Source organism: Marmota marmota, unplaced genomic scaffold (genome assembly GCF_001458135.2).
Source record: "Marmota marmota marmota unplaced genomic scaffold, marMar, whole genome shotgun sequence".
NCBI lineage: Eukaryota > Metazoa > Chordata > Mammalia > Rodentia > Sciuridae > Marmota > Marmota marmota.
This window is the reverse complement of record NW_026000082.1, coordinates 40,679,642-40,693,349: the sequence shown is the minus strand read 5'-3', so window position 1 is coordinate 40,693,349 and position 13,708 is coordinate 40,679,642. Positions and strand designations below refer to the sequence as shown.

At 53.6% G+C, this 13,708-nt stretch overlaps 1 protein-coding gene across 3 annotated transcripts in view; it reads right to left on the bottom strand.

Moving 5' to 3' along the window:
• Positions 1 to 6,317: 6,317 nt before the first annotated feature.
• The window catches only part of Capzb (capping actin protein of muscle Z-line subunit beta), a 114,679-nt gene continuing 107,288 nt past the window's right edge, over positions 6,318 to 13,708 (bottom strand). For 2 of the 3 annotated variants that reach the window (XM_048816214.1, XM_048816215.1), the window contains exons 7-10: positions 11,504 to 11,569; positions 10,755 to 10,831; positions 9,346 to 9,458; positions 6,559 to 6,818 (exon numbers count right to left, since the gene is read on the bottom strand). In XM_048816214.1, coding sequence (XP_048672171.1) covers positions 9,356 to 9,458; positions 10,755 to 10,831; positions 11,504 to 11,569 — 246 coding nt within the window. In that variant the 3' untranslated portion in view covers positions 6,559 to 6,818; positions 9,346 to 9,355. Of the gene's footprint in view, positions 6,819 to 9,345; positions 9,459 to 10,754; positions 10,832 to 11,503; positions 11,570 to 13,708 lie in introns of all 3 variants that reach the window. The other variant, XM_015485608.2, reaches the window with a different exon arrangement.

Genomic DNA, 13,708 nt, shown 5'->3' with positions numbered 1-13,708 from the left:
AGTCTTATGGAGGGGTGGCCCCTGTGCCCGGGGAGTGCCCTGTGTGATGGAGGAGGCGTTATCCCTGCCCCTGTGGGCAGCTGGGGCACAACTGGCCTCCTCAATGTTGGAGGCCTCATTTGCTGCTCCAGTGCAGCGAATGCAGTTGGGCTGGCGCGATGGCGCACACCTTTGATCCCAGTGGCTCGGGAGGCTGAGAAAGGAGGATCATGAGTTCAAAGCCAGCCTCAGCAAAAGTGAGGCACTAAGCAACTCAGTGAGACCCTGTCTCTAAATAGGGCTGGGGATGGGGCTCAGTGGTTGAGCGCCACTGAGTTCAATCCCTAGTACCCCCTCCCAAAATATATATATGAAAAAGGGCTCAGGGCCTGGGGTTGTGGCTCAGTGGTAGAGCACTTGCCTAGCATGAGTGAGGCACTGGGTTCGATTCTCAGCATTGCATATAAATAAAATAAAGGTTCATCAACAACTAAAAAACAAAGTGTGTGCATTAACTAACTAACTAAATAAATAAATGAGAAAGACTGGGGATGTGGCTCAATTGTTGAGCACCCCTGGGTTCAATCTCTGGTACAAAAAAAGAAAAAGAAGAAAAGAAAAAGAAAGCAAGCCTGGTATATAGCTGGCTCTGGGGTTGGAGGAGCCTGGTGACCTGCCCCAGGGCCTCCTGTTCCATGCCCTGGTGGGGGGATCTGGTGACACGCGAGTGGCAGGGCAGTGTGGGGCACAGATTTTGAGGTCTGACGTCCTGAGTCCCAGGCAGGCCCCTCTATGGCCCGTGACCTGGAAAGACGTCCCAAGATTTGGTTGCTTCATCCTGTGGGACCAGCGGTGACGCCCTGTGCCTCAGGACACAATTGCGATGATAAAACGGGCCGCGCTGTGAGCTGGCCTGCGCCTGGCCTGCGCAGGAGCCGGGTGGACAGGCTGCCTCAGCTCAGCCATCCTGGAAGCTCCCGGCTCCTCCCAGGCCAGCCCAGCTGGTGGGACACCTCCACGCTGCTGTGGCCCTGCTGACCGCCGTGGGGTCGGAGTTCAGAGCCCGACCCTCGTGGCTTTCCCTTCTCTCCTCTTGTCCTTGGGCAAGGCTAGGGCCTGACGGGACAAGAGCCCCCACTCCCTGCCAAATCCCCAGGCAGACGTGTGGGCATTGACTTCAGGCCAGGCTTAGCCACAGAAATGGAACCGTCCTTACCAGTGGTCCTTGTCGAGGAGGGTCTCCCTCAGGATGTGCGTGGGAGCCTGAGGCGAGGCCGGTCACCCCGCATGTCCCTACCCTGGCAGGCTAGGTCTGTGGAAGTGTCTGGCCCTGTGCTCCACAGCCTGCTGCCTCCCTCAAGTCCCTGGGTGGGGTCAGGGGCAGGAGGAGCTGGCCAGCAGCCAGGGAATGAGGCCTGTTGGTTGGTCATCTATGGCACCTGAGAACTTTTGGGGACACCTAAGACAACACGGCCTTCAGCTCTCCCACTCTGCGGGAAGGCGTGAAGTCCACAACTCACCCCTTCTGCGCCTCTCTGGTGGGACTTGGCTTCATCAGGGCAGGATGGCAGGACCTCAGAGGTTCTCAGGGAAACAGCCAGGTCCTGAGCTAGACGAGAGAGCATTAAGCCAGTCGGCATCGCAATTAGCCCTGAGCGCGGTGTGGGGTGCCTGTCAGTGTGGATTGACTCGGGTCAGCCGATCCAGTCCCTCAACCCTGTGACAGCCCAGAGGACACAGTCACCTCCACTGTGCCCACTTCCCTACCCCCACGGGACTGTACAGAGACCATCTAACCTGTTCACCATTGTATCCCCAGTACCTAGTAGGTGTTCAGTAAATGGTGAATAAGTGGATGCTTAACAGTCCATCAAAGTATTTGAGTGAGAAGTTCAGGATAATGAGAATATAATTACTTCCTGTGACAATTCTACCCAGATACAGTCCTAAGTAATCTGAAGGCCAGCTATGTAGGCAGAAGAATGCGGGCAATTAGTTGCTAGAGAGAAGTAAAGATTTCATTTACTTCTAAAAGCTCAAAGGGATACATACATATGATATAGTTTACTCATTCTACAGAGCTGTATTTATTTATTTTACATAACTGGGGATTGGACACAGGGGCCCTACAAATAAGCTACATCTCCAACCCTTTTTATTTTTTGAGTCAGGGTCTTGCCAAGTTTCTTAGGGTCTTGCTAAATTGCTGAGGCTCACCTTGAACTTGGGATCCTCCTGCCTCAGCCTCCCAAGCTGAAGGGATTTCAGGTGTGTGTCATTGCACCCAGCCGTTCTTATTTTTTTATTTTGAAACAGGATCTCACTAAATTGCCTGGGCTAGCCTCAGACTTTGCAATCCTCCTGCCTCATCCTCCGGAATAGCTGAGATTTCAGGTGTGTGCCACCAAGCCTGACTTCTACAGACCATTTATTGAGCACTTATTCCAGATTAAAAAGTTTCACAAAAGAGGCAGAGACAGTGATATGGGAGTGCTCATCTATGAAGAAATACTTTAAATGACAGAAAATAAGAATGGGAAATTCGGATAAGACCTTTAAAATATGATACCACATTTAAGTATATTTCAGAATGTATTTTTTTTTCCTTTTTTTTTTTTTTTGGTACTGGGGCTTGAACCCATGGATACTCCACCACTATGTTACATTCCCAACCCTTTTTGTTTTCTGAGAGAGGGTTTTGCTAAATCACCCAGCTGGTCTCAAACTTGCAATCCTCCTGCCTCAGCCTCCTGAATTTCTGGGATTACAGTTATGTACTACCACATCTGGCTCAGAAACTTGATTTATAAGTTTATATAAAATGATGCTGATATTCTGAACTTTGTCTTTTTAAAAAGGTAATTGAATAGAGTAGGAGAGAGAAATGATAACCAAACTGTAAATCAAGAAAACGATAGCACAGACTAGTTTGGGCTAAAGAACCATCTGTTTAATAAATTGGTCATTAACTTCACAGTAAACTGCAACATCTGTGAGAATGTGGTCCGAGCTACTCAGGAGGCTAAGGCAGGAGGACATTGAGACTAGGAGTTCAAGGTCATCCTGGGCAACATAGTAAGAACTGCCTCAAAAACTTAAAACAACGGGGCTGGGAATGGGGCTCTGTGCAGAGTGCTTGTCTAGCATGTATGAGGCCCTGGGTTCGATCCTCAGCACACCATAAAAATAAATAAATAAAATAAAGCTATTGTGTCCATCTACAACTAAAAGTAAAATAAATAAATAAATAAATCAAAGCAGATCAGTAACAAATTCTCAAAACATTTGTAGCAAACTGGTCCAGTTTGACAGATTTAACAGCCTGTGATTAAGTAATGTGGTTTTCCTGCAGCGGGTGTTAAAAATCTTAGTTCTGTTGAGAATATAAAGCAGGGTGCTTAAACTTATTTTAACTTTTATAATATTTATAATATTGTTATAGTTTGGATGTGAGGTGTCCCCCAAAAGCTCACATGAGACAATACAAGAAGGTTCAGAGGAGAAATGACCGGACTGTGAGAATCTTAATCCAATCAGTGACTTAGTCCCCTGATGGGATTAACTGGGTGGTGGCTGGGGTGGTGGGTGTGGCTGGGGAGGTGGGGATTGGGCCGTGGCTTGGGAGTATACATTTGTATCTGAGCGTGGAGTCTCTCTGCTTCCTGATCACGATGTGAGCCGTTTCCCTCCTCCACACTCTCCGCCATGATGTTCAGCCTCACCTCAAGCTCCAAAGAAGGGAGCCGCTGCCTATGGATGGTGACCTCTGAAACTGTGAGCCCCTAAATAAACCTTTTCTCCTGTACATTGTTCTGGTTGGGCTCTTTTAGTCACAGCAGTGGAAAGCTAAAACAAATATCTACATGACTTATGTTTGGCCCTGGGTTCCATCCCCGGCACCAAAACAGCAACAGTTACAGAGAGAAAAGAAAAAGCCAGTTCTTGGAACTCAGAAGTGGGCATGAGGGGCCTGCTGGGCACTGAGCAAGCAGCCAGGTGTGGGGCAAGTCTGGCTGTGGAATGGAGCAGCGGGGGCTGCCCTCTGACCACCTGCCCCGGACCTGTTCACAGGGAGAAGTCCTGTGTGCCTCTTTGGCTCGTGAGGGTTCAATGCCAGCCTCCAGCCCTGTGACCGCGAAGAGTAGGTGGTCAGGCAGGACACTCCTTCCCCCAGTCCCCTAGAGCTCCCTGATAACTGGAGTGCCCCTCACTCAGCAAACAGCCTAGGAAGCTACATGGGCTGTGAACTGTCACAGAAGGTGGCAGAAGGGGAGGCTTCCACGTCTGGAAGGACAGAAGCCAAGGAGGCTCCAGGACTCTCTCCTCTGCGGTGTGTGGAGGTGACATGGTGCACAGGCAGCAAAATGTCTAAGGCCTGCCAGCAGCCAGGGTCCCGTGCCCTTGGAGGTGGAGCCAGAGCTGCCACAAAGCAGCTGCTTAGTGAATGTGCAGAGCCAGGGAGGCCCGAGGCCTCAGGGCCACCCCAGATAGGGCCCCTGTGGCTGATTTGTCTAGGCTGCTGCAGCGGGAGGGGAAGGGTTGGAGACCCCAGGGCCGTCTACCTGAGCCCTCACCCCTCCGGAGGTGCAGGCAGGCTGCTGGCTTCAGGGCCAGGGCTCCTGCCACCACACCCTGACAAGGCTGTCTCCTGTTCTGCCAAGTGCCACCGGGGCACTTCTAGGCGCTATCTAGTGACCCATGGGGTGGAGGACATGCCTCTGCTGCTAAGTCCCAGGAGTCTGTCCCTAAGCCCATGGACCCAGCTGCTACAGGCCATTTTCTTAAAACGAATTTCTTAGGATGGCTCCTGCTGGGACCTCAGCCACTGAGGAAACCAAGGAAGGGGCATGGAAAGGAGCGGCAGGGAGGTAGCAGAGGTGGCCCTAGGCCAGGCTACAAACTCTCCTCTTTGGCTACTCCATCCCTGCTGCCCCTCATCTAAGAAACCCTTTATCAGCGCCCACTGTCCACAATCTCACAAACTTGATTTAGCCTCAAGAAACTAGCAGTGGTGGCTCCTTGGAAGGCTCCAGAAGGCAGAGCAAGATCAGTCCTGTCATACGTCACAATTTCTGGGTTTCGAATGTCTGGTCACAAGGCTGCACACCTGATAAACAAGAAGACCCATTTATTCAGCACCTCGTCTGTGCCAGGCACTGTGTCAATACGACCCCGGGAGGCTGCCGCCCCCTACTGGACACAGGAGGAAATGGCTCGCTGGAGAGTCCCAGCCCAGGCCCGGAAGCCATTGTGCACACTTAAGGTACTTGAGGTATACATAGAACACATTTTGGGATTCATCATCTCATAGTTACTCATTTTTTTCCCGCTGCTGTGAAAAAAGCTAAAAACCTAGCAGCCGGGTGAGAGGCGCACACCTGTAACCAGTGACTCGGGAGGCTGAGGCAGGAGGGCAACTCAGACGCTGTCCCAAAAAAGAAAAATGGGCTGAGGATAGCTTAGTGGTGAAGTGCTCCTGGGTTCAGTGCTCAGAACCAAAAGAATAAATAATAATAATAATAATAATAATAGTAATAATAATAATAATAATAATAAAACAAGCTAAGTCAAGCTAGCGAGACTGAGGACTACAGGCCCTGAATAGGGTTTATTGGATGAGGGGCGGCGAGGATCAAGTGGCCTCAAAGCCCAGGAAGGTAGGTGACAGGGCACTGGGTGGAAGGCAGCGCAGAGGAGAGAGCCGGGTTCTGAAGCGCTGTGGGGTTTTGAGGGGAGAGCCCTCAACTTTTACAGTCTATTTCTTTGAATCTGCAAAAGGGGCATTTCCCCCACAGTGTGACTCGCACGGCTGAGTCGCCTGCGCATAGTAGGGGCTTGCTGGCTGCCTGTAGCTGCTGTGTTCCCAAGAAGGCAGGACGCTGAGGGCTGATCTTGGGGTGGGGCAGGAGTGCTCCGGTGTGAGTCCCCACTGTGCTCGCCACCTCTGCCCCCACAGGCGCCAGGTCTCCACAGGAGTCCGCAGATGAAAAAACACAACAAGGCCAGTGTGAACTGCGTCCCAGTTTCTTTTTTATTTTTTTGTTCTTTTTTTCCTTTTTTTTTTTTTAAGTATGGAGGCTCAAGTATAAGATGTAGATTTTTTTGTTTGTTTAAGCTTTACAAAAAAAACAAAATAAAACAAAAAACTCCTTTTGCATTCCATAAAAATTGACAGAAGAGCACCTGGCCAGAAGAGCAGGACGGTCACCCCACCCACACCGTGGTCTCTGCAGGACAGGGGCAGATCTGCGCAGGACGCAAGGCCGCCTCCCCCTCCTCCCAGAGCCGGCCCTGTCCCCCGACCCCCAGCCCCAAGCAACTCCCAAACACACATGGAATCAGATTTCCAGTTTTTCTTCTATCTTTCACACACCACAGTTATTTCATAAAATTTTTTTGTTTTACATTTTTTACACCAATGTAACAAAAAAGGTGGGAGGGGTGGCCGACAGACAGTGTATTTTATGCCTATAAATGGGGGGGACGGGGCCCAGGTGAACAGAAAACACAGGTCTCTATGGAAATATCGAGAGTTTCGATAGCAAAATGTGGTGGGAAGCAGGCCTCGGAGCCAGAGGAGGGTGTTTATCGGGCTTTATTCTCAGGGAGAGATGGCGCTGTGCGGTCGATGATGCAAGGTGTTATGTGACCTGCTGGGGAGGGAGGGGACAAGGAAAGGGAGCAGAAAACGAGTTTTCTAAGAAAGGAATCTAACGAGTGCAGGGCGTGTCCGGTTAGCCGAAGCGGAGGTTTAGCACTGCTGCTTTCTCTTCAACGCCTCCACCAGGTCGTTCTTAAGAGCTTCTTGTTTTGATTTGTCTGCAAAAGTCTGCACAGACCTGCAAGGGAGGAAAGGCGCTGTGAGCGGTGGAATGGGAGGAGGATGCGGAAGGGACCAGGCCTGGAGGGCGCGGAGCGGGCAGAGCTGCGGGACCTGCACCCCCTTTCCTTGCTGGGCCCCAGAGACCTGCACAGGCAGGTCACCGCTGCCCCGGGCCATGGGTGACCTGGCCCTAGCAACCAGAACCCCAGTCTGCAACACCTTCTGGAACCAGGCGGCTTCCAAGCACCATGTGGTGAAGACTCTTGGCTTCAGACCCGCGGCCCCAGGAGGCGGACTCAGGCCAGGGGCCACGAGGCCCTCTATAGCGCCTCCCCCTTCTCCACTCCAGCCCTGCAGGAGGCTGGATGCTCCCCTGGCAAGTCAGGGCGCAGCAGCACCCACAGGTGTCCAGGGACCCTCGTCTGTGTGTGCTGCGGTCACATCAGGGCACACGGCAAAGGCAGGGCTTCTGGCTTCTGCTGGGAGGCACTGTGGCTGTTAATGGCCCAGAAAAGCCCTCACCCAAGCTCCAGGAGGTGGGGGGAGGGTGCCCTGGGCCCCCCACTGTCAATCCTGGATCTGTGGGGAAACTTCAGCAAAGCTAGAAACAGGGATTTAGACATTTACGATTCACAAAGTGCTGCTCATACACTGCATGTCATTGGATCCTCACACGCATCTTGGAGTCTTCACCATTATTAACCCTCATTTACAGACAAGGAAACTGAGCTCCAAGAAATGCCCCCCCGCAGCGATTCCCTGGGTGATCACTTGGTCAAATTTGCCCAACATTAGTAACTAACTCACTAATTATTAACAACCGTGTAATAGTTTAGAAGCGGTGGGGACAGGAGGAAGCGAGCGTGGGACAGTGTGCTCAGCCAGGGTCTTGCTGCAGTCCACCCACCGTGATAGAGTGGGGAGGGAGTGTGCTGAGAAGGGGTAGCCAGGTGGAGCAGGGCCGGGAGGCCACAGCACCCTGGCCCGAGTTCTGGCTACCGAACCCTAGAAAATCAAAGAGTCCTCAGGAAGGGGCGTTGGTAAGAGAAGCCATCTGCACACAACTGAAAAAAGTCCCCATGAGAAACGCTGGTGTTTGGTTGATGCTGCCCGTCGCCCTGGACTGCCTCGGGATCTGCCACAGCCAGGGGCGGGGCAGGGCACCACCCCAGCAGGCCCTGGTCTCCAAAGCTCAGCTGGTACCAAGGGCTTCCTCAGCTCACAGCAGGGACGGGGACAGAGGGCGGGGGTGGGAGGGCAAGGAGGCCAAGCAGCAGTGCGGGGCTCCTGGGCCTGGCGTGGCCGGCTCTTCTGGGGAGGAGGAGCTGAGCGCGCCAGGCCCGAGCTGAGTCTAGCCAGCCCCACCCCACAGAGGAGGATCAGGTGGGAGACGGGAAGTCAGAACGCGAGAGGCACCAAGAGCAGGGGCTCATCTCACAGGCAGAGCTGGGGAAAGTCACCTAGGCAGAGCATTCAGCAGGAGGACGCACTCTGGGCAGTCGGGTGCCCGGTGCCCACCACCCACCAGGTTTTTGTGCCAGGAGGCCAGCAGTGGGTGGCCAGGGAAGGGCACTGGGTGGTGCCCCTCATGGAAGGCTTCCTGGGAGCATAGCAGGCCACCCGAAGGCCCCAGCTGAGGCTGGAGCTGTGGCCACCATGAACCTCAAGCCAGTGCCCACGGCCTCAGCGCAGGAGGGCAGCCCCTCTGGCACGCACACGTCCTGGCCAGCCCCGCTGGCAGCCCTGTGCCTCTTCTGGGCCAGGCTTTCGGTGTCCAGCCCTGGACCAAATGGGCTCCGCAGCCCCCTGCTCTTGTTTCTAGTGGCAGCCTCCCCGCCCCCGCTCTCTAGGGTGCTGGCTGCTGTCACACATCGTGGTTCCTGGCCATTAACCAACAAGAAGACCATTTTCCTTTCCAACAGCACAATGCTGAGGATAGCCTTGGCTCGCTAGGGCGGAGGCCACACTGCCAGGCACCCCAGACACCCCAGGTACCACAGGCACTGGTGCCCAGGGGCTCCCGCGGTAGCCAGGATGGCAAGTGATCACAGGGACTGGGAGGGAGGCCACCCTTTCCAGGTCCATGTGCCACTAAGACTGGGGCTTATCTTGGTCCTGGGAAAGGAAAAGGGAGGACCTGCTGCACACCCACTGCACGAGGTGACAGAGCCAGAGACACTGCATGAGGTGACAGAAGAGGGCACAGACCCCTGCTTTGAGCTGGTGGGACAGGCGCACACAAGGGGCCTGCTAGTCACCGGACTGGGCTTCTTTAGGAGCAAAAACCCAAATCACACCTCTCCCCGACACCTGGCCTCCGCCCAGAGTACAGTGCACACACGCCACGCACATCACACGTGTCCGGGTTACGTGGGGCTGAGGCTGCACGTTAATGTGGCTGCTCGTTAATGTGGCTGCTCACGGCCGTGAGCGGACTCGGAAGTTAGTGGTGGTTTAAAGGGGTGCGTAGCAGCTGGACGGCGGGTGTTGGCGGGTTGGTGAGTCCTGTTTAGTGGGGGTCTCACGCCTTTCAGGCAGGGTACCTGGATTGGCTTAGTTATCAGGCTGGATGTAGACCTGGCGCTGGGTCAGCACTTGAGAAAGCTCCCTCTGCAACTGTTTAAACTTGTGGTTGTCGGGGAGAGCATCAAGAGATCTACAGAGAGTGTTCAGAGAGGGTGAAGCCAGGGGGCGAGAGCACAGCAACACAGAACACGGTGTAACAGCCAGGGAAACGCAGGGACAGGAGGGGCCGCGGGAGTCCCCACTGCAGGTCTACCCGGGCAGTGGTCCTGGTTCTCGGGGCTCACACCAACCACCCCACAACACCAACTGCGCCACTTCTCGTTTCGCAGCCATGACCTGGGGAGTCCGCTTCTTGGTCTTTTGGCCAGGATCAGCTGTAGTGTCTGACCCCCAGGACCACTGGGCTCTACCTGCTGCAGGCCAGGAAGGAAAGGTAAGGGCCCAAAGGGGACTCCTCCTCTTTTTAAAACTGCAGAGCAGACAACTTAAATGTGCTCCCCAGATAAATTCATAAGCCGGGCAGCTGGCCCCTGAGGGGATTGTGAGGTCTGGGCAGGGAAAGGGGCTGAGGGCTCCATCAAGGCCACCCTCCAGCCATCCCTGGAGCTGGCTGCAGAATCCATCACACACTTCATCTGACCCCACGAGCACCCTGCACCCTGCCTCCCTGACTGGGAGGTGCTGAGCAGTGTGTGGAAGGTCACACAGCTCAGGCTGACGGGGTCTGGAGAAGCTCCCTCTTCCATGGCTGCCCCTGCACCAGCTGGGATCTGTCTCCTGCCCAGACCACCGTGAACCCCGAGTCTCCAGAGAGCTTGCCGGCCTCTGCTTGGCTGACATGGCACAACTCAGGGTGTGAGATGGGTGGGAACAGCTCAGGGCCTGGCAGAGCACAGAGCAGCCAGGGTCCTGTGCAGGCTGGAGGGGCTCTATCCAAATGCCATGCTCTGCAGCCAGGGGCCAGGGTCAGCCAGAGGCGACCGCCAGCACTCCCTCCCGTGTCCTGGGGTGTGGCTGCTGAAGCTCTCTCAGGCTCCAGCACCCAAGGGCTTGGACATGCTCTAGATGGGCCAGACACTCAGAGGAGCCCGGCTCCAGGGATGAGGGCACCAAAGGCTGTTAAGGAAGGTGAGTCCAGAAACAAAACGGTGGAGGCGAGAACCAAGAGTCAGTGTGTGTGCAAAGTACCCAGGGTGCAGTGCCCTCTGGAACAAGCACAGCAATCCCAGAGGGAGGTACTTTTGCCCCATCTTATAGGGGGTGAAGGAAGAGAAGGCCCCCCATGGCATGGCTACTCACTAGCAGACCTGGGGCTTTCATTGAGGAAGCACTCCACCAACTGAGCTCTATCCCCAGCCCAGCTGGCAGACCTAGGACTCAAACCCGTGTCTTTTGGTTCCAAAACTTGTACTTTTAGGCACATTACCTCAGCCCATTGACGATGTCCTTTGTTTTTCCAAAGTAGATCTCGTTCAGTGTACTTCTGATTTTGTTTTCCATGTCCTGAGGAGGGGGAGAGAGAGGGGAGCCAGCATGGCCAGCAGTTAGGAAGGACGCCTGAGGCCTACGCCCACCTGCCAACGGCTCAGCCTGCAGTCCCCATTATGGCCACAGGGGGGCGGCGCACCACCGCACCAGCACAGGGAGCCCACTCTGGCTGCCAAGACCCCACCAATGACTTGTGCTCTGGCCTTGCAGTCCTGTCCTGGAGGAAGCCCATCCTAGGGCTGGCGGCCAACTCTGACCATGACTGGGAGCCGTTGAAACCACATCACCACCCCTCAGCCTGGCCACCACTTCTGTGAACAATTCAATGAAACTGGAGAGCACTTCCCCCTCTTCAAACAACTTGGTGACAGGAGAGGCCAAGGCGGCCACAATGGAAGCTGCTCCAAGGCCGCCAGAGTTCCAGGCCTGTTTCCTTCCTGAGCCCAGGTCTCTGTTCACACCCAGTTCACTGCAGAGACAGGACTGGGCGCTTCCTAGAGCCAAGGACAGAGCAAGTCCTCCCAGAGCTCGCATCCAAATCACAAGGCTCTGAAAACCTCAGGCGGGGCGGCAGGAAGTGGCGGAGTTCGGGACAGAGTGGAGGATTCTCTCCAGAGAGAGGCACCAGCCCACTCCTGGTGAGCACGAGGGAACCCACCAGAGTCCTGGAGCCAGAGGCCCACTCACCTCCACCAGGCGCCCAATATTGGCTATGTGCGGGGAGCAGTCGCTCACAGTTTCATCCTTCTCCATCTGAAAGACAGAAGCATTCCTGCAAATCAGAGAGGGCAGGGGCTCCAAGAAAGCCCAACTCTGAGGGCTCGCAAAGGGCCCACAGTCCCCGCTGGTAGCTCTGTGGAGCCAACCACAGGTGTAAGGGCCCCCCTTTTTAATTGATTTTTTAAAAAATAAATGACAGTGGAATGCATTACTATTCATATTACAGTTTTTTTTAATATTTATTTTTTAGTTGAAGTTGGACACAATACCTTTATTTCACTTACTTATTTTTATGTGGTGCTGAAGATCGAACCCAGGATCCCGCATATGCCAGGCGAGCGCTCTACTGCTGAGCCACAACCCTAGCCCCCAGAGCACAGTTTTTTATACCTCTGGTTGTATATAAAGTACGTTCACACCAATTCGTTGTCTTCATACATGTACTTTGGATGATGTGCATCATATCTCACCATTATTGTTAACCTCCTGCCCCCTCCCACCCCTCTGCCCTATCTAGAGTTCGTCTATTCCTCCCATGCTCCCCCTCCCTACCCCATTATGAGTCAGTCACCTTATATCAGAGAAAACATTCAGCATTTGTTTTTTGGGGGATTGGCTAACATAGCATTATCTTCTCCAACGCCATCCATTTACCTGCAAATGCCATTTTATTCTCTTTTATTGCTGAGTAATATTCCACTGTGTATATATATGCCACATTTTTTAAATCCATTCATCTACTGAACTGTGCTGCTATATAAGGGCACATTTCTATACAAAACGATTGAAATTTCGGGTCATCAATAGCCCAGCCAGCAAAACCGACATGATATTTCAGGAGAACATTTTTTGCTGCCTTGGGAGGGGCAGATACCTCCCACGCCACAGCAGGGAGAGGGAGGGCAAGGAGGACCACCCTTGCCAGGTACTGGCTCATCCAGGGTCACCTGGAGAGGCTCACTCTTTTTTTGAGAGAGAGAATTTTTTAATATTTATTTTTTAGTTTTCGGCGGGCACATCTTTGTTTGTATGTGGTGCTGAGGATCGAACCCGGGCCGCACGCATGCCAGGCGAGCGCGCTACCACTTGAGCCACATCCCCAGCCCAAGAGGCTCACTCTTATCTGTCTCTAAACTATTCTAACAGGTACAGGCACAAGCTGCTGCTCACCAGTAAGCAACACCAAGTGCTGGGGGTGGGGGATGACAACAGGCCAGCCTGACCGGAGCACCTGGCCACCAACTGTGGGTTTCCCTGTGGCCAGCCTCACTTGTCTGATTTGCCTGTCTTATGCTTTATGCCTTGCTGAGCAAAGGGATAATTATATAAATGTTCAACGTCACTAGAATGAAGATAAGGACACACTGTTAAAATTAAAAAATTTTTTTTTTTTTTTTATTCCTGGGACTGACACTTAGAGGGGCTTAGCCACTCAGCCATATTCCCAACCTTTTTATATTTTATTAGGGAAGGTCTTGCTAAGTTGCCCAGGCTGGCTTTGAACTCTGAAAGAGTTCTACTGCCTCAGCCTCCCGAGCTGCTGGGATTACAGGCGTGTGCCACTGCACCCAGCTGAAAACAATCTGAGAGCTGGAGTAAGTTAATTAAGAAATGGAAAGAAAAGTCAGGACGGCCACAGAGCAGAGCCAAGGCCGGCACCTCCTGAGGACAGGAAGGGGTGGGCGTGGGGTGGGACGGTGTGCTCAGGGGTCCACGACTATGTGTCCCACCTGCTCCTGCCTGTCTTCATCAGGGTTAGTGACCGCAGGCTGGGAAGGCAGAACAGAGCCAGGTAAGCAGGGCCGAAAAGCAGACAGGTGAGCCGAGGGTAGCCAAGAACCGGGCACTTCAGATATCAGGCTTCAAGGACAGATAAACCCGACAGCCCTCACAGCAGTCCTTGCTGATGTCGTACTTGCTCCCAGAGGAGCAGGGACACTAGGGGATGGCAGTGCTGACCTGACTACTCTACAAGACCTGAGGGATGGGAGGGCAAGGTGGTGGTAATATTCCACTGTGTATATATGCCACTGAAGGCCCCATTGTGTGTGTGTGTGTGTGTGTGGAGGAGTACTGGGGACTGAATCAGGAGTGTTCTCCAATGGCTACATCCCTAGCCCCCCTTTTGTTTTGAGACAGGGTCTAGTTCAGAGGCTGAGGCTGATCTTGAAC